General features: G+C 38.4%; 1 protein-coding gene and 1 long non-coding RNA gene across 8 annotated transcripts; both read right to left on the bottom strand.

The window, feature by feature from the left end:
• Positions 1 to 740: 740 nt before the first annotated feature.
• SMN1 (survival of motor neuron 1, telomeric) lies at positions 741 to 18,570 on the bottom strand. 7 transcript variants are annotated; one of them, XR_002828370.1, is made up of 12 exons: positions 18,212 to 18,354; positions 15,460 to 15,561; positions 14,245 to 14,316; positions 12,947 to 13,066; positions 11,849 to 12,049; positions 11,544 to 11,699; positions 9,681 to 9,794; positions 8,321 to 8,431; positions 7,107 to 7,157; positions 3,362 to 3,404; positions 3,199 to 3,224; positions 741 to 1,078 (listed from the first exon to the last, which is right to left on the bottom strand). XR_002828370.1 is itself a non-coding variant. In XM_023751002.1 (11 exons), exons 1-9 carry the CDS (start codon positions 18,341 to 18,343, stop codon positions 7,110 to 7,112), a joined length of 1,056 nt encoding a protein of 351 aa, XP_023606770.1. In that variant the 5' UTR covers positions 18,344 to 18,354; the 3' UTR covers positions 741 to 1,078; positions 3,199 to 3,224; positions 7,107 to 7,109. The 7 variants fall into 7 exon arrangements, 5 of the variants coding, with proteins under 5 accessions (XP_023606770.1, XP_023606784.1, XP_006081416.1 ...); XR_002828371.1 differs by having other exon boundaries at positions 3,366 to 3,404; XM_023751002.1 differs by lacking the exon at positions 3,362 to 3,404.
• Positions 18,571 to 22,686: 4,116 nt separating this feature from the next.
• On the bottom strand, positions 22,687 to 25,256 carry LOC102420276. The gene is made up of 3 exons (XR_329576.3): positions 25,156 to 25,256; positions 24,304 to 24,412; positions 22,687 to 23,947 (listed from the first exon to the last, which is right to left on the bottom strand). It is a non-coding gene; the product is annotated as an uncharacterized LOC102420276 (long non-coding RNA).
• Positions 25,257 to 25,383: the final 127 nt, after the last annotated feature.

The raw sequence follows: 25,383 nt of genomic DNA, 5'->3' as shown, positions 1-25,383 counted from the left end.
AACTCAATTCAACCTGGCACATATTTGGGCAATTAAAATATGCTAAATATATAAAATATTGGCTGATTGTGATGAAAAATGGTAAAAAGCCACTTAACCTGTACTAGAAAGCTGAAGCCATAGAACAACCCATTTTGCAAAGTTTACGTAACACACAATGAATATCCACTTACTCAAAAAAATATGTACTGTTATGCTGGGCATATTTGGTTTTCCCATGCAAAACCTCAGAAAGAAATAGCATTTATATATTAACATCTTCTGCAGCTAAACGGACTAGAAAATATCCCAGGTGCCATGGACACCAAACTTTAGACTATACTGAAACAATATGATCTCCTAAGAATTTGAATGGAGAGATAGAGATATAGTCAAATGAATGAGAGATGGAACTACAAGGTGGAGATGAAGAGAGAATAGCTTGGCCAACCATATTAGGTGTGTGCATGATGAGCACGTGGAGGAGGCCAGAAGAGAGAGGGGCAGACAGACAAGAGAAGATGCAAGGAGGAAAATGACAATATGACTTTCAAGAGACAATACAGCTTTGGTTCCTGATTGGCTGGGCCCAGTCCTTGTGACACTCAGCTTCAGCTAGGGTTTCTTAACCATGGATTCTCATTAACATTGTTTTATAACTGGTTGTATCTTTATAATACTACCCCCTTTACCCTGAGTAGTTTTCTTTCTACACACTCTACCCTTAACCATATATATTCCAAAGAAAAATATTCAGATAGTCAAGATTAAAAAATATTTATCATTTATTTTTAAAGGCATCAGTAAAAAGCTTAACATACTAAGAAAGTTACAATATACAAATGTATTGACAGATTGACTTTTCTGCACTATATGTGACTTTGAGTTTCTTTTAATTACTCACATTTCCATTGTTCAGTTATTCAAACTGGTTATTCCCTACAAATACCTGGCTGGTTACTTAAGCACAAGTCACATATGACAAAGGTAAATGTAGAAGATTGTGCCATTCAACCAAGTGCTCATGAAGAAAAGATGAAAACTGTTCACATCGACCAGGGCATATCAAAACACCCTTCTCCTTGGGAGAGAGCTGCACCTTAATTTGAAAGAAAAAAAGTCTAGATATAATTATGAAACTTAAAAACCTGTTTTCTTATAAAATCATAAAGAAGAGAGGATATGGAAAGCAATACACTCATCAAGGTAAATAAAACTAGAATAAAAATATGCTAATATACTTAATGTAATACTAATTTCTATATTTATGGAATAGTTAAATAAACTAATTGTGAAATTCATTTGGAAGAGTAAATGGGCAAGAATATTTTTTTAAAATTTAAGGAGCACTGGTATTTGATGTCTTATATACAAAACAATGATCAAAATCATGTGTTAAAAACAATTTGGGTTTGCTGTACTTGAATTCTCATTAAAATTACTAACAATTATTTATCACATCTCTTTATGCTTCTGTATACTGTTTGTAAAACGAATTAAAAGGAAATACAGGTGACTCTCGTTATTCACGGCAGTTATGTTCTAAAAAGTCAACACAAACATGGAATTTATAAATACAAAGCCATCACTCCTAGAAGAAACACTGGGCCTGCAAGCCTCTGATCACATTTTTATCAACCAATAGATAAATAACCTTGTTTTATGTGTTTCCATTGAAACACATGTTATTAATAGATAGTATTGATGCATTAACACCGAACTCAGCCAACAGCACTATATCTCATGCCCAGAATGAAGCTTAACCAACATATGTATTTTCTCTGCAAGGCACATCCAAGTTCTTGCACCTGGGAAACACTAGACAACCCTTCTGCATAATGTCTGAAGGCCATTTTAAAGTGTGAAATCAAAAGGTACAAAAATGTAGCACTCAGATTGTAAAAGGACACTTGTTTATAGTATGAGTACTGAAACAAGAAAACAGCATTGCTCAACATCAGCTGGGAACATCTATGTCAGGTGACTCAAATTTTTCACCTTTCTGCATCTGTCCATGAATTATAGCGAAAGTGCCAGAAATACTGATCCTGGGGTTACAGATAAATTTTAGCAAGTAGGCAAATTTGCAAATCCAGAATCTATGAGTAAGGAGGATTTACAGTAGATAAAATTTTATAAGCAAAAATTTAAAAGAGCAAACAAATATTTAAAATGTAGCCCTAACCGGTTTGGCTCAGTGGATAGAGCGTCAGCCTGCAGACTCAAGGGTCCCAGGTTCGATTCTGGTCAAGGGCATGTACCTTGGTTGCGGGCACATCCCCAGTAGGGGGTGTGCAGGAGGCAGCTGATTGATGTTTCTAACTCTCTATCCCTCTCCCTCTCTGTAAAAAATCAATAAAATATATATTTAAAAAAATAAAAACTAAAAAAAATAAAATGTAATAGGGGAATAACCATATAGACACAGGAAAAAAATGAAACAAAACATTAGAAGAAAATCCAAAAGCCATAAAAAAGGAATGAATCTGACTATATAAAAATAAAATAGTATGACTACATAAAAAGCAAACATTTCTATCAAAATGACAACTGCTATCAGTATAAGCAAGGTCAAAAAAATGATAAACTAGTTGTAGAAAAAAGTACCTACAACTCATATCACAAAGGGATGGTTACCATTACAAAGAATTCTTGCAAATCAACAGGAAAAACATATCCAACTTGAAAAGTGTGTAAAGGTGATGTTCATAAAGTTTTTAGAAAACATACATAGCTCTCAAACACATAAAAAGGCGCTAAACTTCACAATAAAATAATTATAAATATAATAAGACAATCATTTTCATCTATTAGATTGACAAAGACCTAAAGGTTTGATAAATTATTGGTTTGGCTGTGGGAAACAAACAATATTGGTGGGAATATAAATTAACACAGTTTTTACTGAGAGCAATTTAACAAAAATCTATTAAAATTATAAATGCATATCCTCTTCAATCCAGCAGTTCTATTTATTTAATTTTAGAAATGTACTCATATATCTACAAAAAGAATTATATAAAAGAATACTGACTATATATTAAACAGCAAACAATTGCAAACAGCCTAAACTTCCATCCATAAGAGGTCAATTAAATAAGTATGATGTACATTTATACATAAGAATATCCTGCAGCTGTTTAAAACAAGAATTTTATACACTGATATGGAATACATATACATCTAAATATAAACAAGAAATGCGGAAAAAGCACTTACTTCTTAAGGAATACTGTATGAATTACCTATAAAAATAAAAAATTAAAAGTTTAAACGATTGATACATCTTATCAGATTTATTTTAATTACGTGTTATTTTTTATGGTCAATAAATGCACACAGCACAAATATACAAAAGGGTACATTGTGAAGTCTCTCTCACATGCCTTTGTCTTCTAGTTCCTCTTCATAGGTAACGTATCACCCTGAGATGATAATCAATGCATATACATGTACGTAAATATATGTTTACACAAATAGCAGGCAGTATAATATACATAGTTCTGTGTCTTATTTTCATTTAAATATATCTTCCTGTTAGGAATGATACACGTAACAAGCAACAATGTAGTTAAACAAAAGAATTACAAGAACAAACTGAATATTAGTTCAAATTATAAAATCTTTTTATAAAAAAGAATAAAAATGAATAGTAATTCTTAAACTATAACAAGTAGATACTCTTAACAATTAGACAAGTATAAAGAAATGAAGGCAGAGGAGAATCGAAGATGGCGGCATAGGTAAACACCAGAGACTGCTGCCGCAAACAACCACTTCAAAAATACAACTAAAAGACGGAACGGACATCAACCAGAACCACAGGAAGGCTGGCTGAGGAGAGACTCTTCAACTAGAAGGAAAAACAACAGCATTACGAGGCTCAGAAGAGGCGCAGTGTGGAAAATTTAAAGGTACGGTGGTGCGCGCGCAAAGCGGGCTGGTGGCTGAGGGCGCGGCTGTCGTTTTCAATCAGGAGGGAGTCTCAGACTCTGGGCTACAGATCCGGGCGAGTCTCTAGGGACCCAGACTCAAACAGGAGAAGCGGGACTGTCTGGCTAAGGTCCCTCCGAGGTTTGCAGCGGTTGCTGGGACAGAGAGGCGGAGCCCCTGGGGACGGACTGAGAGCAGCCATAGCTGCTCCCTCCACCCGCCCTGTTGATCCCGCCCCGCCCAACCCCTGCGCAAAAAACACCCAACTGGAAAAGCAAAATGAAAAAAGAATCCAAAAGTGTGAAGATAGTGTAAGGAGCCTCTGGGACAGCTTCAAGCGCACTAATATCAGAATAATAGGAGTGCCAGAAGATGAGAGACAGCAAGATATTGAAAACCTATTTGAAGAAATAATGGCAGAAAACTTCCCCCACCTGGTGAAAGAAATGGACTTACAGGTCCAAGAAGCGCAGAGAACCCCAAACAAAAGGAATCCAAAGAGGACCACACCAAGACACATCATCATTAAAATGCCAAGAGCAAAAGACAAAGAGAGAATCTTAAAAGCAGCAAGAGAAAGAGACTCAATTACCTACAAGGGAATACCCATACGACTGTCAGCTGATTTCTCAACAGAAACTTTGCAGGCCAGAAGGGAGTGGCAAGAAATATTCAAAGTGCTGAATACCAAGAACCTACAACCAAGAGTACTTTATCCAGCAAAGCTATCATTCAGAATTGAAGGTCAGATAAAGAGCTTCACAGATAAGGAAAAGCTAAAGGAGTTCATCACCACTAAACCAGTATTATACGAAATGCTGAACGGTATCCTTTAAGAAGAGGAAGAAGAAAAAGGTAAAGATACAAATTGTGAACAACAAACATGCATCTATCAACAAGTGAATCTAAGAATCAAGTGAATAAATAATCTGATGTACAGAATGAACTGGTGATTATAATGAATCAGGGACCTAGAAAGGGAATGGACTGACTATTCTTGGGGGGGAAAGGGGAATGGGAGATGCGGGAAGAGACTGGACAAAAATCGTGCACCTATGGATGAGGACAGTGGGTGGGGAGTGAGGGCGGAGGGTGGGGCGGGAACTGGGAGTAGGGGAGTTATGGGGGGGGGGGGGGAGAAGAGGAACAAATGTAATCTGAACAATAAAGATTTAATTTAAAAAAAAAAAAGAAAGAAATGAAGGCATTATTAACTAGTTTAATCTTTTGAGGAAGCACTATGACAACATATGATGATCTACAGAACTATTTAGAACTTGAAGCCCAAACTTAAAAATTAACCAATACACAAAAAAAATTCTACAGAACAGTGTTTTTAAAAAAAAGAAGAAGCCCAAAGTAGCCCTAGCTGGTTTGCTCAGTGGATGTAGCATTGGCCTGGGGACTAAAGGGTCATGGGCTTGATTCCGATCAAGGGCATGTACTTGGTTGCAGGCTCCTGGCCCTGGTCAGGGGCATGCAGGAGGCAACCAATCAACGTGGCTCTCTCTCATTAGTGTTTTGCTCTGTCTCTCCCTCTCCCTTCCACTTTCTAAAAACCAATGGAAAAATATCCTCAGGTGAGATTAAAAAAAAAAAAAAAAGTAGATTACTGCCAAATAGAAATATATATATAATAACCCCAAATGTGATATATTAATCTTACATACTATAGAGATATAGAGGTAATGTTCAGTACATTTTTTAAAACCACCACAATACAATAGACCAGTGACTTTTCAACCACTATGCTGCAAGAATTTTTAAAACATTCAATACCTGACTATTTAGTCAGGAGCACTGAACTCTTTTCCTTAGATAGTCAAATAAAAAAACCACAACAGCCAACATAACAGCCATCCGGTGTGAATGAATAAAAGTTATTTCTATTTTGTCAGGTCAGCAAGAAATACAACAGAATAGAAACAAATCACTACACATAAGGAAGTATTTACGGCAGCGTTATCCAGAATGCTAAACTGAAGGAACAGTGGCATAACTTATCAACAGGTTCCATCTCTGGTAGGGGGCATGCAGGAGGCAGCAGACTGATGGGTCACTCTCACATTGATGTTTCTCTCCCTCCCTCCCTCTCTCTTCTTCTCTCTCTAAAAATCAATATAAAATCTTAAAAAATAAAAAAGGTGATGTAGGCCCTGGCTGGGTAGCTTAGTTTGTTAGGGCACAGTCCCAATACGCCAAGGTTGTGGGTTCAATCCTCAGGGCACATCCAAGAACCAACTAATGCATGCATAAATGGGTGGAACAACAAATCAGTATTTTGATCTCTCTCTCTCTCATTTCAATAAATAAAAAATTTTTTAAAATGTAATGTTAAGTGGGCGCACACACACACACACACATAATGATGGCATCTACATAAAAATATAAATGAATATGAACCAAAAGTGTAAAGTAATATGTGAAAAAAATACAGCCCTAGCTGGTTTGGTTCAGTGGATAGAGCATCAGCCTGCGGACTGAAAGACTCTGGGTTTGATTCCAGTCAAGGGCATATGCCGGGTTGCGGGCTTGATCCCCAGGAGGGGGCATACAGGAGGCAGCCGATCAGTGATATTCTCTCATCATTGATGCCTCTATCTCTCTCTCCCTCTCCCTTCCTCTCTGAAATCAATAAAAATATATTTTAAAAAAGTACATCTGGCTGTCTGACTACAGTGATGCAGTTTTACCACTGATTCTAAGGATCTCTTTATTGAAAAGTATGTTTTTCTTTTTTAAAATATATTTTTACTGATTTCAGAGAGGAAGGGAGAAGGAGAGCTAGAAACATCAATGATGAGAGAGAATCACTGGTCGGCTGCCTCCTGCATGCCTCCTCCTGGGGATCAAGCCTGCAAACTGGTCACGTGCCCTTGACCAGAATCAAACCTGGGACCCTTCAGTCTGCAGACCAACGCTCTGTCTACAGAGCCAAACTGGCTAGGGCAAGTATGTTTTTATTTCCACACCACCAACCAACAAGTATTTGATGAGATGATAGATACCTTGATATCATGAGAATTCTAGAGGGGATATAGATAAACCTTTTATCAAATAGTTTTGGCATCAAAATGTCTTCAATATTGTTTTATATTAACTTTTCTACATTTTAACATTTTTTAAAAAAATGTTTTCCACAAACTATAAAATTTATACAAAAGATTTCTCTTCTATAATAATGGCATACTTACTCCTTAATTAAAATGTGAGCACCTTCCTTCTTTTTGATTTTGTTTGAAACCCTGTAAGGAAAACAAAGAAATTTAAAGAATAGCATATACATATGAATAAACATTTTGTTTCACATAGACATTTTACTAATTCTATTTAATAAAATAATGATGAAAAATAAGTTTATAGCCTTCCAATGCTCTTTAAAAGTGATCACAGCCATGGCCAGTATGGGTCAGTAGTTATAGTACTTGCCCTTGAACCGAAGCCGGTTTGATTTCAGATCAAGGGCACGTACCTGGGTTGCAGGTTCAATCCCTGGACCTGGTCAGGGTGTGTGTGGAAGATAACTAGTCAATGTGTCTCTCTCACATCAATGTTTCTCTCTCTCCCACCCCCTCATCCCTTCCTAGATTCCACTCTCTAAAAAATTAATGGAAAAAATATCCTCAGATGAGGATTAACCAAATCCCCCTGCCCAAAACAGGAAGACTAATGAAATTGAAAAATAATTTAGAAAGAGTGTCATCAAATTAGAAAATGTGTAATCAAAATAATGTAGTAACATGAAAGATTTTAAAATATATATGTATTTAAACATATTTTTAATTGATTTCAGAGAGGAAGAGAGAGAGACAGAAACATCAATGATGAGAGAGAATGATTGATCGCTGCATGTCCCCCATTGGGGATTGAGCCCGAAACCCAGGCATGTGCTCTGACTGGGTATTGAACTGTGACCTCCTGGTTCAAAGGTCAATACTCAACCACTGAGCAACAATGGCTGGGCACATGGAAGATTTTTTTTTTAAATATATTTTATTGATTTTTTACAGAGAGGAAGGGAGAGAGATAGAGAGTCAGAAACATCGATGAGAGAGAAACATCGATCAGCTGCCTCCTGCACATCTCCTACTGGGGATGTGCCCGCAACCCAGGTACATGCCCTTGACCGGAATCGAACCTGGGACCCTTCAGTCCACAGGCCGACGCTCTATCCACTGAGCCAAACCAGTTTCGGCCACATGGAAGATTTTTAATTGCACTATAATTACATTAAATGGGGACAATAGAAGAATAATTTAAGCCTTAGGCAAAGAGTTGTATTTTTTAAACTTTAAGGTAGTTTTAAACCCTTAGGATCTGGCTAATGTAACAAATCACCTTTTTAGCCACAAACACAACAAAGTCACAACCACAAAGTGTCAGGAAAAGATGTTGAATGATCACTTACCATATAGTAACCAGTGTGATAGCCACTCATGTACCAAGAGATTAACATACTTCCCAAAGCATCAGCATCGTCAAGAGAATCTGGACATATGGGAGGAGGTGGGGGAATTATCTGGAAATGAAGAAAAATATACTTTAAAGTCAGTAAACAAAAATGTGAAGTCTGGAGATCCATTTTATAGAGACAATGCTGGATGTTAACTGTATCTTTCCCTAAATTCCATGTTATCTATTAAAATTATTTTTAATCTGACATTTGAAGAAAGTCAACCAGTAACAACAACAAAATTAAATTGAACAACAATAAAAAAAATAGGTCACATAAAATGTTTAAACATCTTGATTTGATTAGATATATTTTTCTGTTCCTTTATGAAACTATGGGTAAAAGACCAAGCATAAATACTTTGATGGTTTTCCTTAAAAAACACCCTAACAGTATTTCAAATAAAGGTGTTGGGTGAACATCTGCACTGCCCCCACCCCAACACACACAGTTGGCCAAAAAGTACCTTTGTATCTAGGTTACTGTTGTTATCTAAAAGTCTACCAGTAGATATCCAAATAGTCTACTTGATCACAAGTTAACATCCAAGCACACCGGGAAAGGCAACACATAAATCCCTGTATGCAGTATACTTAAATTCTTTTAAATACGAACTACCTCCCTATAGAATAAGGGATACAATTTCTACCAGGAAGGATGCAGGCAATATAGGACTATGAGCTAGGGCAATAAGAGGAATGAATGAGTCTGGTAGAGAAGGGCATTAAAAATAAAAAATAAAAAAAACCCAAAAAACACAAAAAATCCCATCTTGGCCAGGTGGCTCTGTTGGTTGGAACATCGTCCCATACACTGAAAAAAAAAAAAAAAAAAAAAGTTGCAGACTTGCCCTAGCTGGTTTGGCTCAGTGGATAGAGCATTGGCCTGTGGACTGAAGGGTCCTGGGTTTGATTCCAGTCAAGGGCACATGCCCAGGTTGCTGGCTCAATCCCCAGTAGGGGGCATGCAGGAGGCAGCCAATCGATTCTCTCTCATCATTGATGTTTCTATCTCTCTTTCCCTCGCCCTTCCTCTCTGAAATCAATAAAAATGTTTTTTTTTTTAAAAAAGGTTGCACACTTAATTTCTAGGTTTCAGGTTTGATCCCTGGTCTGAGGGCATATGGAAGACAACCAATCAATGTTTCTCTCTCACATCTATGTTTCTGTCTTTCTTACTTTCTCTCAAAATCATTAAATAAATCCTTGGGTGAGGATAAAAACAAAACAAAAAAAACCCGAGGTTTGGTTCAAATTTTTACCCATTAGAACCTATGTATGAAAGCAAACTTTCATCTGAATTGTTTTGTACTTACTGGTGGTCCAGAAGGAAACGGAGGCAGCCAGCATGATAGGAAGGGAGGTGGTGGAGGTGGAGGTGGAGGTGGTGGTGGTGGTGGTGGTGGTGGGCCATTAAATTTTAGACCTGGCTGCAAAAGTATTTCAAAGGAAGATTAATTTACCAACTTCAATATGAAAAGAGGAAAAAATATTTAATGTCAAAAGAATTTAAATAACAAATAAAAAAGATTAAATAAAATTGCATGTACCAAATGCTGAAATCAAATAGACTCATTAATCTAGATTTTTCTCATTTCCTTTCTATAGAGATTCAGGGAGTAAATCAAAGTAAGAAAATATTTTAATTACCTTATAAATCAAGAGATAGTGTTTTTAGCAAGATATTTCAATCATAAAACAATATATCCCATAATTTCATTATCTAGATTGTATAATCTTTTTTATTGATGTCCTTTTAGTAGTTACATATGCTAATTTAGAGCATATATTGTAAAAATTAGTAAACTCTCACTTAACAAGAAAAATCAGGCCCCTAAGACCAAAGTATGAGATACACATACATATATACAGACACACACATAAATTGATTTGATCATTCTAGAAACTGTAATATAATGTAAATCTCAAGAAAAACCTTGCAACCCTGGTTCAGTAGTTAGAGCATCAGCCCAAGCGCCAGAGGGTCTCAGGTTTGATTCCTGGTCAAGGGCATGTACCTGGTGCAGATGTGTCTCTCTCGCATCAACGTCTCTCTGTCTCTCTCTCTGTCTGTCTGTCTCTCTCTCTCTCTCCCTCACCGCTCCTTTCCATCCTTTCTAGAAATCAATGGAAAAGATATTCTCATGCCTTAGGTGAGGATTAAAAAAAAAAGAGAGATCTTGAAGAAAATGTTAAGGAAACGTTTTAATAAATCATGCTTGATATGTTCATTTTAAAAATTTTATTATTTCCTCAATACCATAACCTCCAAGGAAATCATTGCTTTATACAAAACAAATAGGGACATACTTGGGTTCCACAATATAACCTAAAATATAAATCTTTTTTAAAGTTTATTTGTTACTTATAACCAAAAGAAGCATTAAGGAAAACAATATTTACTCTATAACAGTTTGGGAACTCCTTAGGATTTTACCTGTATTAGATGTAAATACTGTATCCTCTTCCAATTTTTACATATTTTACCCAAGTGACCTGGGGAACTATGAGGATAGTCAGCTAATAAAATATACTTTCTAACTTAAGTTCACTACATTATTAGTCTAATACCTAATACTCTATAAAAGTAGTTGGAAAAGCTTTTCATTATAAAGTATTCTGCATTACTATCATATTTCCTCTCTGAAGAATTCTCAAGTATGTATTTATAATACCTACAGAAAACCACAAGTTTCATGGGAAAATCTACAATGCTCCTAATGGAAGGTTTGAAAATGTGTTGAATGTTTCAATATTAACTACTAGAGGCCCGGTTCACGAAATTCGTGTATGGGGGGGCGGGGCTTCCTCAGCCTGGCCTGCACCCTCTCCAATCTGGGACCCCTCGGGGGATGTCCGACTGCCGGTTTAGGCCCGATCCCTGCTAAACTGGCAGTCGGACATCCCTCTCGCAATCCGGGACCGCTGGCTCCTAACCGCTTGCCTGCCTGGCAGCCTGATCCCTAACTGCTCTCCCCTGACAGCCTGATCCCTCTAACTGCCCTCCCCTGCCAGCCTGATCACCCTAACTGCTCTCCCCTGCCAGCCTGATCACCCCTAACCGCCTCTGCCTCGGCCCTGCCACCATGGCTCTGTCCAGAAGGATGTCTGGTCTAATTAGCATATTACCCTTTTATTAGTATAGATTTTCTGGGAAACCTTTTCTGTGTAAAAATTACCTTTCCTGGTCCCAGTCCTGATCTTGGCATGGGGGGTGGTGGAGGGAGAAAATAGTTCCATGGAGCAGCTCTTGACTTGATGTTATTTGGTTTATTTCCACGAGACCTGGAGGAGTTCTCACTTTCATCTGTTGAAATTTGACTTTCATTTTCATTCTTTAAAAAGAAAAAATATATGTATTGTTGTTATATAGGTTTCATTAAGAAAAATTTAATGCCTCAGTGGATCAAACTGACAAGTTGTTATATCACGTAGTTTCTCATCTCGTCTCTACTTTCAAGAACTTTATTTTTTGTATCCTTACCTCCTGAGCATTCTGTTCTATATTATTAGCTACATCAGACGTTGGGGAAAGTAGATCAGACAGATTTTGCTGCTCTCTATTTCCATATCCAGTGTAAACCACAACACAGGTTTCTCTCTTAAAATCAACTGAAGCAATGGTAGCTGGGTAAATGCAGCCATCTTCTGACCAAATGGCTGAACATTTGTCACCAACTTTCCACTACAAAAAGAAAAAAAGACACACATACACATAAACACATTTCTTTCAAAGAGGGTAAACTATTTTCTTGTTTGGGTGGGGTAGGATGGGGGGTGGGGGTAGTATCCAGTTAACTAATCTGGAAGGCAGAATGAAACAGTGAAAAAGACTTAGAGCCCAAAACACATAAATGTGAATTCCAATATAAATATAATATAATCCTGTCATATAATATAAATTCTGCCATTTTTATAATCATGGGCAAGTTTTTTAATCTCTTTGAATATTATTTTCCTCATCTGTTAAGTGGACATAATATAACCTACCTCACCTCATTTATTTGTTGTGAAAAATAGAAAAGAGGGAATGTGTGAAGTGTCCAGCATCTCTGGGCTGACATACAGCAAATGCTCAACAAATATTAGTTCTCTTCCCCCTTGGTAATGATGAAACTAAAGTGACTAATGAGACACTAAAATATTTAGCTTCCAGGTCTACTGTTTTAAATAGCAGAAAAAACTCTATCTAGAATTTTAGGTTTCTGAGTATTAACAGGTTTAGGATTTTTGAAGGGGAAAAAAGGCTGGCCACCTCTCAGTTTAAAAAGTAAAACACTGCCAATTCAGTTTCAGGCCCTCAGGTACTCCTCTCAAATAGCACTGCCTTCCTCCCTTTCCTTCCCATATAAAGTGAACATTGTGCTGAATTTAGTATTAATCAGTCCCACCTAAGTCCTTATACCTTTATTGACAGGCATGTTCCTAAACAATAGAAAGTTTAATAGTTTTAGAAATGTTATAATTACATGCCAATGGAAAACACTGAACTAATCACTTAAGTTAAAGATATTTTACACTATTTAATAAGAATGGTATGAAGAAAATCTTTGAAGTTAAATCTCAATATTTTAAAAATAACCTGCTTCAAGGGAGTTGTGGTGTTCTTTTTTTGGCTTTTATTCTTCTTAGCAGGTTTTCTTTTAGGGGTGCCTTTTGGTTTATTTGAAGCTTCAGAAATGTCACCATTCTTTAGAGCGTGCTATGAAAATAAGAATAGAAATGTGCATGTTACAAAATGATACAGAAAAAGTCACGATTCAGTTATTATAAACCTCAGACAGCCTCTACTTCCTATTTCCACCATCTCACATGCTATAGAAACTGCTCTCAAAGGCATCATATATCTGATAATCAGCTCTAAAGACCCCTTTGTCAGCGAAGAAACTTGCTTAGAGAAGAACAGAGGCCCCCAGCACACTGCCCTGGCTGAGCCCTTAGCAGAAGGCAACACTAACCATGTGAATGAACCATCGTGAAAGTAGACCCCTCACCCCCCAAGTGAGACACCCCAGCTGATGTCGGCTTTGAGCCCCATTTTAATCTGCACTTTACAGAACTGTCATGGCAACCCTAAGTTAGTGTACTTCTAGTTTAAGTGCATACTGGAAAGCATGCTATTGACAAATTTAGAATTCAGCTTCAAGGATGACACACAGGTTTGATCTTTCTACCTTATGGTAAAGGAATGACTACATGAAGGAAGTGGACTCTATTCTTGGTGTTCTGTATGAGCCTATGCTGTGCCTGAACTAAGAGGGCTCACATATGGTGCTCAATAAGATCAAATACCTCAGACTGTGAGTCAAGTGATGATGTTGGACAACTGTGTAAATGTCTTGTGTGGGCCACAAAACAGACTACACTCCCCAAAGAACTGTACATTCCAACCATCAGGAAAACCTGACTTGAAACCCAACTAATTGGATTTGGGGGAGATTACGTTAATTTAACATATGTAAAGCAGTTAGAAAAGTGCCTAAAACACTGTATACACTCTACAAGTATTAATTACTGCACTACTGCTATTTATCACCATTATTTCAATAAAGATTTGTTAAATGTTTCAAAATTAAAATTCAGACTATCCTTCCACTAATCTGAATTAGATAACTTCCATAGGTTTATGCAATGTAAATACATTAAAAGCAACAAATGTTTAAAATTCCAGTTAAATCTCCTCTTAAAAGGATCACATATAGACAAGCTACCTACCAACTTCTAAAGGAAAATATCTAATTTAACTAACCAATGTTATCTTTTAATCTTCAAAATTAGAACTAAATAATACGTACCTTAATACTTTACTGTAAATGTTATCAATTAATTTTCCCAAGTGACTAACATGAGGACCTAAGCAAAAATGTAAACATTTCATACCTTAAATGAAGCCACAGCTTTATCGTATGCTTTTATCAGTGCTGTATCATCCCAAATGTCAGAATCATCACTCTAGGAAGGATAAAGAATAAAAACAATTCATGTTTGGATAGGTTTCATAAAAAAAGTATGCCAAGAGCCATCTAATCCAAACATAAAATTAAACTAAAAAATGGGTACTTTAAATCCTAACTATAACCACAAGAAACCTACCTGCTTAGAGATTTTGCAGCATTATCCCCAAAGCGAAACATATGTAAATGTTCTAAGAGGTATGCCAAGAAAGTGAATGCTCTACAATTTAATCCCTATCTACCAACCATAAGTGGATCTGTTCAAGAAAGCTCACATTTCAATCTTTTCTAAGAGCAGATAAAGGGTGTAGTTTGGCCAACCAAGTAGTATAAGATAAAGGGCCTCGTTTTAGTGGGGAAAAATATGATATTAAGTAATCTGGAAAAGACCTAAAACTTATTTCTATTTTTGAATTTAAATTTAATGAATACTTAGTAGAACTTAAACTTAATTCAATTAAAATATGTTTTTGAGCACCCACTAGCTACTAAGCACTCATCATTGAGAAGTATATGAAATCATGCTACCTGCTCCCAAGACAGACATTCTAATCAGGGATTTAAAACACAAAACAAAAAAGAATATAAAACAAATATAATAAAATACTGAAATGTGAAGTACAAACAATGTTTTAAATGGAAAGAAATGGATTTTCTCATTTCAAGATGAAGATACAGAAGATTCTGAACTCACCTCCTCCCACCAACACAATAAATTTACAGTTGTCTGAAACAATTTCCTCTGAAAAAATCTAAAAATTAGTTGAGCAACTCCTACACATTGGGCAAATGAGAAAAAACAACAACAACATCAAAGCAGGTAGGTTTATCTCACGATAAACCCCAACCCTGGGGCAGCAACCCATAATTGAGAGGAAATTCAAGGCCAAAAGCTCCATCCCATGAGCCAAACCAGCCAGGGCTAAAAAAACAGTTAAGAGACTGAAAAACCAAGCCACAAACTGGGATAAAACATTTGCAAATTACCTATCTGATAAAGGTTTTATATATAGCCTATATGAAATACTCTCAAACCTCAACAAAAGCAAAGCAAACAGCCCTAACCGGTTTAGCTCAGTGGATAGAGCGTCGGCCTGCAGACTGAAAGGTCCCAGGTTTGATTCAGGTCAAGGGCATGTACCTTGGTTGCGGGCACATCCCCAGTAAGAAGTGTGCAGGAGGCAGTTGATTGATGTTTCTCTCTCATCGATGTTTCTAACTCTCTATCCCTCTCCCTTCCTCTCTGTAAAAAAAAAAAAAAAAAAAAATCAATAAAATATATTTTAAAAAGAAAGCAAAGCAAACAAACCAATTCAAAAATGGGCAAAACATCTGAACAGACACTTTACCAAATAAGATATATAGATGGCAAATAAACACATAAAATGATGATCAACATCATGAGTCATCAGAGAAATGCTAATTAAAACCACAAGATGCTACCACACATCTATTAGAATGTTTACAATTCGCACAAAACTGACCATACCAAGTGTTAGCAATGAGGTGAAGCAAATGACACGTTCATATATTGCTAGTTGAAATGTACAACCACTTTGAAAAGTTTGACAGTTTCTTGGAGTTAAAATAATGGCCCAGGTATTTACCCAAGAGAAATGAAAGCACATGTTCACATAAGTCTGCTAGTAGTCACGGCAGGTCTATTTGTAACAGCCCCAAACTGAGAACAACCCAATACTCATGAACAGTAAATGAATAAACATAGAATAAACATTAGAAAATGCAAGCTAACCTATGGTGACAGAAAGTGGATCAGCAGTTGTCTGGGGACAGGAGATGAGAGATGATAGAGAACTATAAAGGGGCATAAGGAAATTCAAACCAGCCCAACACCGAGATCACATATAGAAGCCCTGAGGCTATAAGAAAAGATATGGCCAGCCAGTCCCTAGCTGCAGGGACTCAGCTATTGTAGCTTCAGCCACTATGTGGATACAACCACATGAAAGTTCTCAAGGGGAAATACCCAGCAAGGCCTTCACAAATTCCTAACCCACAGAAACTATGAGAAATAATAAAATGATTATTTTCAAGCTACTAAGTTTTGAGTAATTTGTTACACAGCAACCAAAACAGACCACTAGGGCTGCCTTTATATTTGTTTCTCAGTCACCACCAGTAGGATGACCTTCCAGATGAAGCCCGGGTCCGGAGGGAAGCCGGCAGCCGGGGGAAGGAAGGCCTTACTCTTGCACGAATTTCGTGCATCGGGCCTCTAGTTATATTATAACCAGAAACTACAACCTCTCCATAAATCCTATTCTCCAACCACCACCTTCTAGGATCTACACAACTTATTCCTTCTAATAGTTGACAATCATTCCACTTCACTGGGAATAGCAAAACATTGATCCTCTCACTTTTCAAACTACCTCTCACTGTCCTAATATCCTCATATCCTTTCTTAGACAGCTTAAATTTCATAGTCAACCATTAAGATAATTCCCTCGTACCGCTCTCTCTTACTTCCTCATGCTCACTTGGTATCAACTATAGGCATACCTCAGAGATATGGTGGGTCTGGTTCCAGACCACCCTAATAAAGTGAGCATTGCAATAAGACAAGCTGCAACACTTATGTCGGAGGAGGGTCTTGCCTTCAGTCTGTAGAACTCACATACCTGTGAAGCCAATGAAGTGAAGTGCAATAGAACGAGTTGTGGCTGCACAACCCTATTCACTTCAACCACCAGTTCACTCTGTGCCTGCCCTCACAAACTTGAAGTGAATGAGCTGGTGAAAAACACAGTCATGCTGTCTAGTCTTTAAATTCACGATCGCTAATCTCAAGTAGACCTTTAATGTTGCCTCGTAACATTTCCTTACTCCAACACTCATCCACTCTCCTAGAGGCCTACTTTCCACCTTCTCAAACCCCCAGCATCTGCCCTGTCCTCACTCCTGGCTGACACTTCTTTTACTGACAGAACAGCAACGATCCAAAGAAAAGTTCCAGATCTGTACCCATATAACTGTCACCACGTTAACTGTCAATGTTCCCAACAGAGGCCAAATCCATCCCCTCTTTCCTACTCTGAAGCACTACTTCAGCGGTTCTCTCCTGCACCCTCAATGTTTCCATCCTTACCGGATCTTTCCTATCAGCCCACAAACATACTGAAACCTGTTTCTCCCATCTTAAAAACAAAACAAAACACAACATAAAAGTTAATAATCCTCTTTATCCCATTTCCCCCTCCATCTATTGGCCAATTTCTATACTTTCTATTTACAATAAAACTCAGCCATTTGTTCACAAACGTTGCCTTGAATTTCTCTTCTCCCACGCCTGGACTCACCCCCAACCAGATTTCATCGCCACTCTTTCACTCAAAATGAATTTCTGACCTTCACCTTTATACACCTGCTCTACTTTCAGTCTTCCCCATCTCAGCTCATCCGTAAAGGCGACTAACTTCATCTTGTCAGGACAATCTTGAAGTTAGCCTTGACTTTCCTCCCTCAAATCTCCACGACTGGGTCCGTACGCGACACCTGTTGCCTCTGGCCCCAAAATATACCTAGAGTCCAAGTAGTCTGTTCTCCTCCGCCGACACCCTGATCTGAGTCTGGATCGTTTTAATAGACTCCCACCGGGTCCCCCGCCTCGCCAGGCCCGCCTCCACTCAGCCCCCAGTCGGAACGGACAAAGTACGAGGAAGTGGCGGGAGGGCCTCGGCTCAAAGCCATCGAGGCGCCCAAGCCGCGCAGGGAAGGAGCTGGCTGCTGAGGTTCGCAAACGGGAAAATCTGCAGAAACGATTAGGCGGACCACCGTCCTGCCCCGCGGCTGGGGACGCAGCGCAGGGGCCGGCGTGGGCGCGAGGAGCCCGCACGGGCGCCTGCGGGAGGCAGAGCCGCCCGCGCCCTCACCTGGCCGGCGCCGCGCCGGAACAGCACCGAGTCCTCCTGCTCCGAGACGCCGCCGCCACCTCCGCCCCCCATCGCCATGGCGAGGATCCCACCGGTGCGCGGCGTGGGCTGCTTGCCTCGGAGAATGACCATTTCCGCCGCAGGGCCCTCTGGGAGCGGAAGAGTACGGTGGCCCGGAAGCAGCCGGCGGCCTGGGGCATTCCGCGCCCTGTCTCCCAGCGGTCTCCGTCTGCCATGTTTGTTTTTCCTCTCTGTATTCTCTCAATTCTTCGATTTCACTTTTTGGTATCTTCGTAGGTTCTACCAGGGTGTTTTTGTTTTGAACGGTACCTTTTGTTTGAGAATGGTGCTCATTGCAGTGGCTGGAGTGGCTCAGCTGGTTGGAGCAGCCTCCCGTACACCAAAAGGTTGCTGAATGGGAGGGCACATAGCTTGGGGGTTGATTACCCCCCGAAGGGCGCGCATGGAAGGCAACCCCATAGATGTTTCTCTTACATCAGTGTTTCTCTCGCTCTAAAATCAATAAACAATTCTCAGGTGAGATTTTTTTTAAGTGTTTATTGCAGGTAATTTAGGAAATAATGGGTAAACCAATACAATAAAAATCACTCCATAGGTAACCGATAATACATTTCTTAAAGTGCTTTAAAGAGTGTTAGCCTTGCCCCAGCTGGTTTGGCTCAGTGCCTGGGGACCAAAGGATCCTGGGTTCGATCTGGTCCAGGGCATGTACCTTGGTTGCAGGCTCCTCCCCTGCCAGGACCCTGGTCATGGCACTAGCAGGAGGCAACCAATCAATGTGTCTCTCTCATATTGATGTTTCTCTCTGTGGGTTTTCCTCTCTCTTCCACTCTCCCTAAAAATCAATGGAAAAATATCTTCGGGTGAGGGTTAAAAAAAAAAAAATGAAATAAAGCAGTGGTTATCAATCTTCTGGCCCTTTAAATACAGTTCCTCATGTTGTGACCCAACCATAAAATTATTTTCGTTGCTACTTCATAACTGTAAGGTTGCTACTGTTATGAATTGTAATGTAAATATCTGATATGCAGGATGGTCTTAAGCGACCCCTGTGAAAGGGTCCTTTGACCGCCAAAGGGGTCGCGACCCACAGGTTGAGAACCATTGGTTAGAGCATTGTACTGATGAGCCAAGGTTGCAGGTTCCATCCTGGATCAGGGCACATACAAGACTCAACGAATGAATGCATAAGTAAGTAGAACAACAAATCGATGTTTCTCTCTCTCTTCCTCTTTCTAAAAATCAATAAAAAAGTTAGGTCCAGAAACATAGAAGCATCGAACAGCATCAAACCTCAGAAAGCGGGGAGGGTGGCTGGGGGACTTGTATGCATGCATATAAGCATAACCAATGGACACAGACAGTAGGGGGGTGAGGGCATGTGCTGGGGGTGGGAGCGGATGGGGGAGAGGTCAATGGGGGAAAAGAAGACATATGTAATACTTTCAACAATAAAGAATTTAAATTAAAAATAAATAAAAGCAAAAAAGATTTAAATCTTAATTTTCCTGGGCAATTGGTCCAATAACAAGCTGTGAACTTTTAATGTGTATAATGAGCGCTTTGTAAAAGGTTTTGTTTTTAAGAAGTAAAGTTGTAAGGGAAAGCCTGTAGTAAGTTTTAAATATTCCTGGAATTAATAAGGAAGTGCATTTGAGCAACTTGTAAGTCATTCTTCTTATCTCACTGACATTTTCATGACTTGGCCATCTGAAAAGACAACATCTTTCAATATGTTATTATTATAAAGCAAGTATTTTAGCAGATGAAGCTGTAGGAGGCAGTTTAATAACTGTTCTTATTCCGTTTTGATCTAATGAAAAACCATGACAATCATAAAAATAATTTTAATTGAATTTTTGGTGTTTATAGATCTTCATCACCAAAATTAGGAATTTACCTAAAGAAGTTGACATACTCCCTGCTTAGTTCTCTCCCTGTTAAAACCATTACACAGATGGTAAAATGTACAAATCATCTGATTGTCAAAGCCAATTTTATATTAGGTTTTCACTTTAGGGATATGTCCCCCCCACCCCCAGTTTTATTGAGGTATGATTGAAAAATGAAAAATGCATATATTTAAGGTGATAATTTTATGTACACTGAGTGGCCAGATTATTATGACCGGCCAGATTACACTTCCAAAAATACTGAATATTGAAAACTTCCTAAGCAAATACTCTCAAGGTTTTGTTATTATTATTAGTTGCATAACTAATTCACTTCATTGTACTGATGGGGTGGTCATAATAATCTGGCCGGTCATAATAATCTGGCCACTCAGTGTATATCATTGTGGGGGATATTCTTTTTAAAATTCAGTAGTTTTGAAACAGATTATAGACTCAAAACAAACAGCAGTAGTACACCTGACTTAAACAAAAAAGCTCTCTTTATAAGGTGGAACTTGAAAATATAACACGAAAATATATTTTCACTTTCCAGAATGGGCAAACTCTTTCCATCTATAAAAACATGGGGAAAAAGAGCAATATATATATATATTTAAAGTTAGAAAAATAATGCTAGTAATCAATAGTTCCTTTTAGCCCAATTTCAAAAACAGCCTAGTTTGATAAGTGGGTAATAATTTCTTACACTGCCACTAATAGAAAAGGCATTCGAAAGGAATCAAGTAACTGATGAAACTGACCTCAGTATATCACCTTGGGCAGTAGCAGCTGCTCCCTCTTATTTTCAGCAGGACTTACGAAGATTGCTAATTATAATGCACTACCTCCTATTAAGGATGATGTAACATAGTATTTTTAATAAGGGTGTTTCATGGATTTTGGTATTTTTCAAATTACATTGTAAAGTTGGTACTACTTCATCTAAATAATTTTATCTTGCTTTGGTAACAACTCAAAGGAATAACTTTGCTGACTTGTTCCAATTATTCACCTGTATTTTCCCCTTAATATTTTGTAATTAACCAGTTTCCCTCTTTAAAAGTTTAGATACTTTAATTACTTTGTTTAAATATGCTACATGAAAAGAAACTAAAGTGTCAGTATAGTCCTACCTGGTTTGGCTCAGTAGATAGAATGTTGGCCTATAGACAAAGGGTCCGTTGCAGGCCAAGGGCATGTACCTAGATTACAGGCTCAATCCCTGGCCCTGGTTGGGGTCCATGCAGGAGGAAACCAATCAATGTGTCTGTCTCACATCAATGTTTCTCTCTCTGTCTCCCCCTCCCTTCCACCCTCTCTAAAAATCAATGGAAAAAAATATCCTCTGGTGAGGATTAACAAGATAATAAAGTGTCAATATAGTTCAGCAATTACCCTTAATTTTCTCCCTTTTCTATAAGAAATGTCTGGTGATGTTGAAGGTAAAAATCAAACCCTGTATTTTAACAGTTAATTTATTCAAGTAAATACCATAACATGAATAACATACAGTTTGGATATGTCTCAATGATTAATTATAACCCAGAGATCTTCTTTATCCTAATACAGTGGGGCCTTGACTTACGAGTTTAATTCCTTCCGAGACCGAGCTTGTTAACTCAAATTACTCTATTAACTCAATGCAAAAAATCGGCGGAGAGATAGCTGGTATCTCAAAAAACTCGTTAGTCGGGACACTCGTAAGTCAAGGCCCCACTGTATTTATTATGTTCTTTGGGAACTGTAGTTTTCCCTAGATTCATAAGAATTGTTTAACTTTTTAAAAAGTCCAAAGTAATTCCACTACATGGGCTATCTTAAATATGAAAATTATTCATTAAAAGAAAGCAAATAAAGGATATGGCTTAAAGCATAAAAAGTTCTCTGTACTCATGGCTTATCACTCTGTGTAGAAATTCTAGAGATAGAATTACAGAAATCAGACCCATAAAGAATCTTTGTGGTACAATTAGACTTCTTCATTATTCTTTTCATTAGAATGTAACCTAAGCTACTATAATCCTTTCCCCTTGTGACTACCCTCATATAACATTTTGAAGACTGAAATTAACTGAATAAATAGAACAAAGCTTTACTTTAACTGAAAATCTGTGCTAATATGAAGATAAAAACTGAGGCTAAACAATTTCATGTTTGCCTCATTCAGTATTCGAGACACTTAGGATTCTGTCCTATTTATGGGTAGTACAATTGGTTAGTGACCTATCACAAGATTACCAGAACCTTCATTAAGACACTAAGAGATTCGTATCCCACTTCTGACACCAAAAAAAAAAAAAAAAGACACTAAGAGAATTCTGAAGTTCTGGCCATTAGCATAGAGGTAGACATATTAGATGATAAGTAAAAATTTGTTTAATTGTGTGATGTGAAAATTCAAGTATTTGAATAATACTTTAAAGTTATCTTATTTACTACTTCAATGGCATTTTTATTCTTTGCAATAATTATGCATATTTACTTCAGAGAAGAACGAAGTCTCTAACCTTAGGTACTCTAGGTTTATTTTCAAATTTATAAACATCATTAAGTCACCAGTTGTTTTGTTTTGTTAATTCTCACCAGAGGATATTTTTCCATTGCTTTTTAGACAGAATTGAATGGAGGGAGAGAGAGAAACATTGATGTGAGAGAGATACAATGATTGGTTGCCGCTGGCACGCACCTGACCTAGGTTGGGGATAGAACCCACAACCCTTTGGTGAGGGCCATCACTCCAACCACTGAGCACAATGGCCAGGGAAAGTCACAAGTTTTTTGAGTCTCAGAACAGACTGAAAAACTGGCACTGTTGTCCAGCTGGAGTGGCTCAGTTGATTGAGCATCACCCTGTGCACGGAAAGGTATCGGTTTGATTCCCAGTCAGGACACATACCTGGGTTATGGGTTTGATCCCTGGGGCACATATGGAAAGCAACTGATCTATGTTTCTCTCTCTCCCTCTCTCTCTAATCATGTCCTCGGTGAGAATTAGAAGAAAAAAAGAACACACTCTTACAACATAAAAGGTGAATCCTAATGTAAATTATGTACTTGTGTGATAATGCTGTGTTAATGAAGGTTCATCAATTACAACAAATGTACCACTCTGGTGGGGGAATATTCATAATGGGGGAGACTATGCAGGGGATATATGTAGGGGCAGGGGGCATATGGGAAATCTCAATTTTGTTGTAAAACTAATTCTGCTAGAAAAAATTATTATTGTTATTTTTTAAAGGCACTTATTTAAAAAATGTTAAAGCTCTAAAGTAAAACTCTTACTAGTACTGAGACCCATTTAGTTTATGGTCATTTAGTTCCAGGTCATTTGTACTATATTGTAAATTCTTCAAGCACACCAGTTGATTATAAAGCAAAATCCTAAATTCTATTATATAATAAAGTTGACTTTAAAAACCTACCTTAACAAAGTTTTAAGACAAAGATTGTAGATTTATATAAGAACTCCTATTATCTGATCACATTATCTCTCTAGTTATATATGTGCTCACTGCTGATAAAAAATAATGTTCACCAACATGTCACATGCATGGTTAGTGTTTTATTCTTTGAAGAACGGTTCTGAAACATTACACTAAGTCAGACTGAAAGGTAAAGTTTAAAATAGTTTTTATAAAGATATGTTGTAACATGTAATGACTGTTCACTCTACAAAATCTTGATCATAGAGCTTATAATACACCTAGTTGGCAGTAGTACCCAGGTTTTCCAAATTGTCAGTCATCATTTTTCTCTTGTCTGCATAGATTTCTTCTCATCAGCTGCTTTCTGCTTTTGTTGCATGATCTCAGAGTCTCTATAATGGGAGAAAAGGCTGTAAGTTATTACAGAAAAGCTGATTACGTTCTCACTTGTGTTCTGTATATAACCCATTCAGTATGTTAGATGGTATTTTTGCTAAATGAAGTTCTAATGGTGTGGCAGAGTTGCATGAGGTTCTTTACAAATTATAGCTTAAGAACTTTAAGTTCTTCATCCATGGGCTGGGATGATAACTATCCGTATAGTTTTAGTACGTCTGGCACACAACAAATATTCAACTGTTACCCCTTTCTGCAGGTTAGGCCTAGTTATACCAATAATTTTAAAAAATGCATTCCATTCTCCACAAAGAAAACTTCAGTGACTGAGAATTTCATTAGCATCACTGACCTCTGTTTTCTCTGAGAGGCAGTCAAACTATCATCTTTTCTTTTTCCCTTGCTAATTTCCTGGGATTTCTTCATGTTTTTCTGGCGGGCAAGTTCTCGTTGATTTCCACCTACAAAGAAAAACAGTCATGCTCTGTACCCATCTCCAAAATTGTTCATTTCAGTATAAGGCTCTTAAGTGCATCTGAAGTTTGCTTTTTTAATAGACGAGCCAGCAAAGTACGGCACTGAGTGGTGTTCTCAGATCTGACTACAAGGAGGGAGCATAAAGGTAAATACTTAAGATCTTTAAGAGTATTATACCAATCAAGGTGTTCACTGGCTGCAAATGCCAGATCTCTTAAAAGGGCATTCCATTCCAACCGTCTATATATGCGTCAGTATTCCAAAGTTAGTTCTGGCTTCTGCGGGGTGTGGGTGGAGTGAGAAAGCTAGATACACAGAGACCACACTTCGCACAAGCTGGCCCATCACAAGCCAACTCTTAAGCAAGACGCCTGTGAAACATTACCTGCGAGGGCTAAACAAAAGAACTAGGGAGGAGACTGGGTCGGAGCTCCGGGTGTTTATTAGGCCTGATGAGGTTCAGTACCAGCTATAAACCACCTCCGGACCCGGACCCCTGCGGAGCGGCCGTCTCACACCCCTCGCCTCCGGGCAGGGGTTCTCCACCGTGTAATCTCGCACCGAGGGGCAGGCACCCGCCCAGGCCCGATCGGAACCCACCGTCCCTCTCTGCTGTCTGAACACAGGGTACGAAGGGGATTCCCCGCCGGCCCCTGGCCCCCCGCCTGCCGCGCCGGGGTGACCCACTGGCTTCCCTGCCGCTTCCCCAACCCGTCCGCACACTCACGGGCCATGCCGACCACCGCACAGAGCCCGGAAGAGCGACTCGGAAAAGCACGGGCTGCCTCGCGCGCTCAGCAGACGTCCATCGCCAACGGGTCTTTTAGGCGGGTCATTCCGCCAGCTTTTTGATTCTCTTATTTGGCACTTTTTATTACTATAACCTCACAGATCTATTTTCCTGTTTGTACATTTCATGCATCCATAGTACTCGACTCGCCTTTGTTTATTTATT

This window comes from Myotis lucifugus, unplaced genomic scaffold (genome assembly GCF_000147115.1).
Source record: "Myotis lucifugus unplaced genomic scaffold, Myoluc2.0 scaffold_0, whole genome shotgun sequence".
NCBI classification, from domain to species: domain Eukaryota; kingdom Metazoa; phylum Chordata; class Mammalia; order Chiroptera; family Vespertilionidae; genus Myotis; species Myotis lucifugus.
This window is presented reverse-complemented; position numbering and strand designations above follow the sequence as displayed.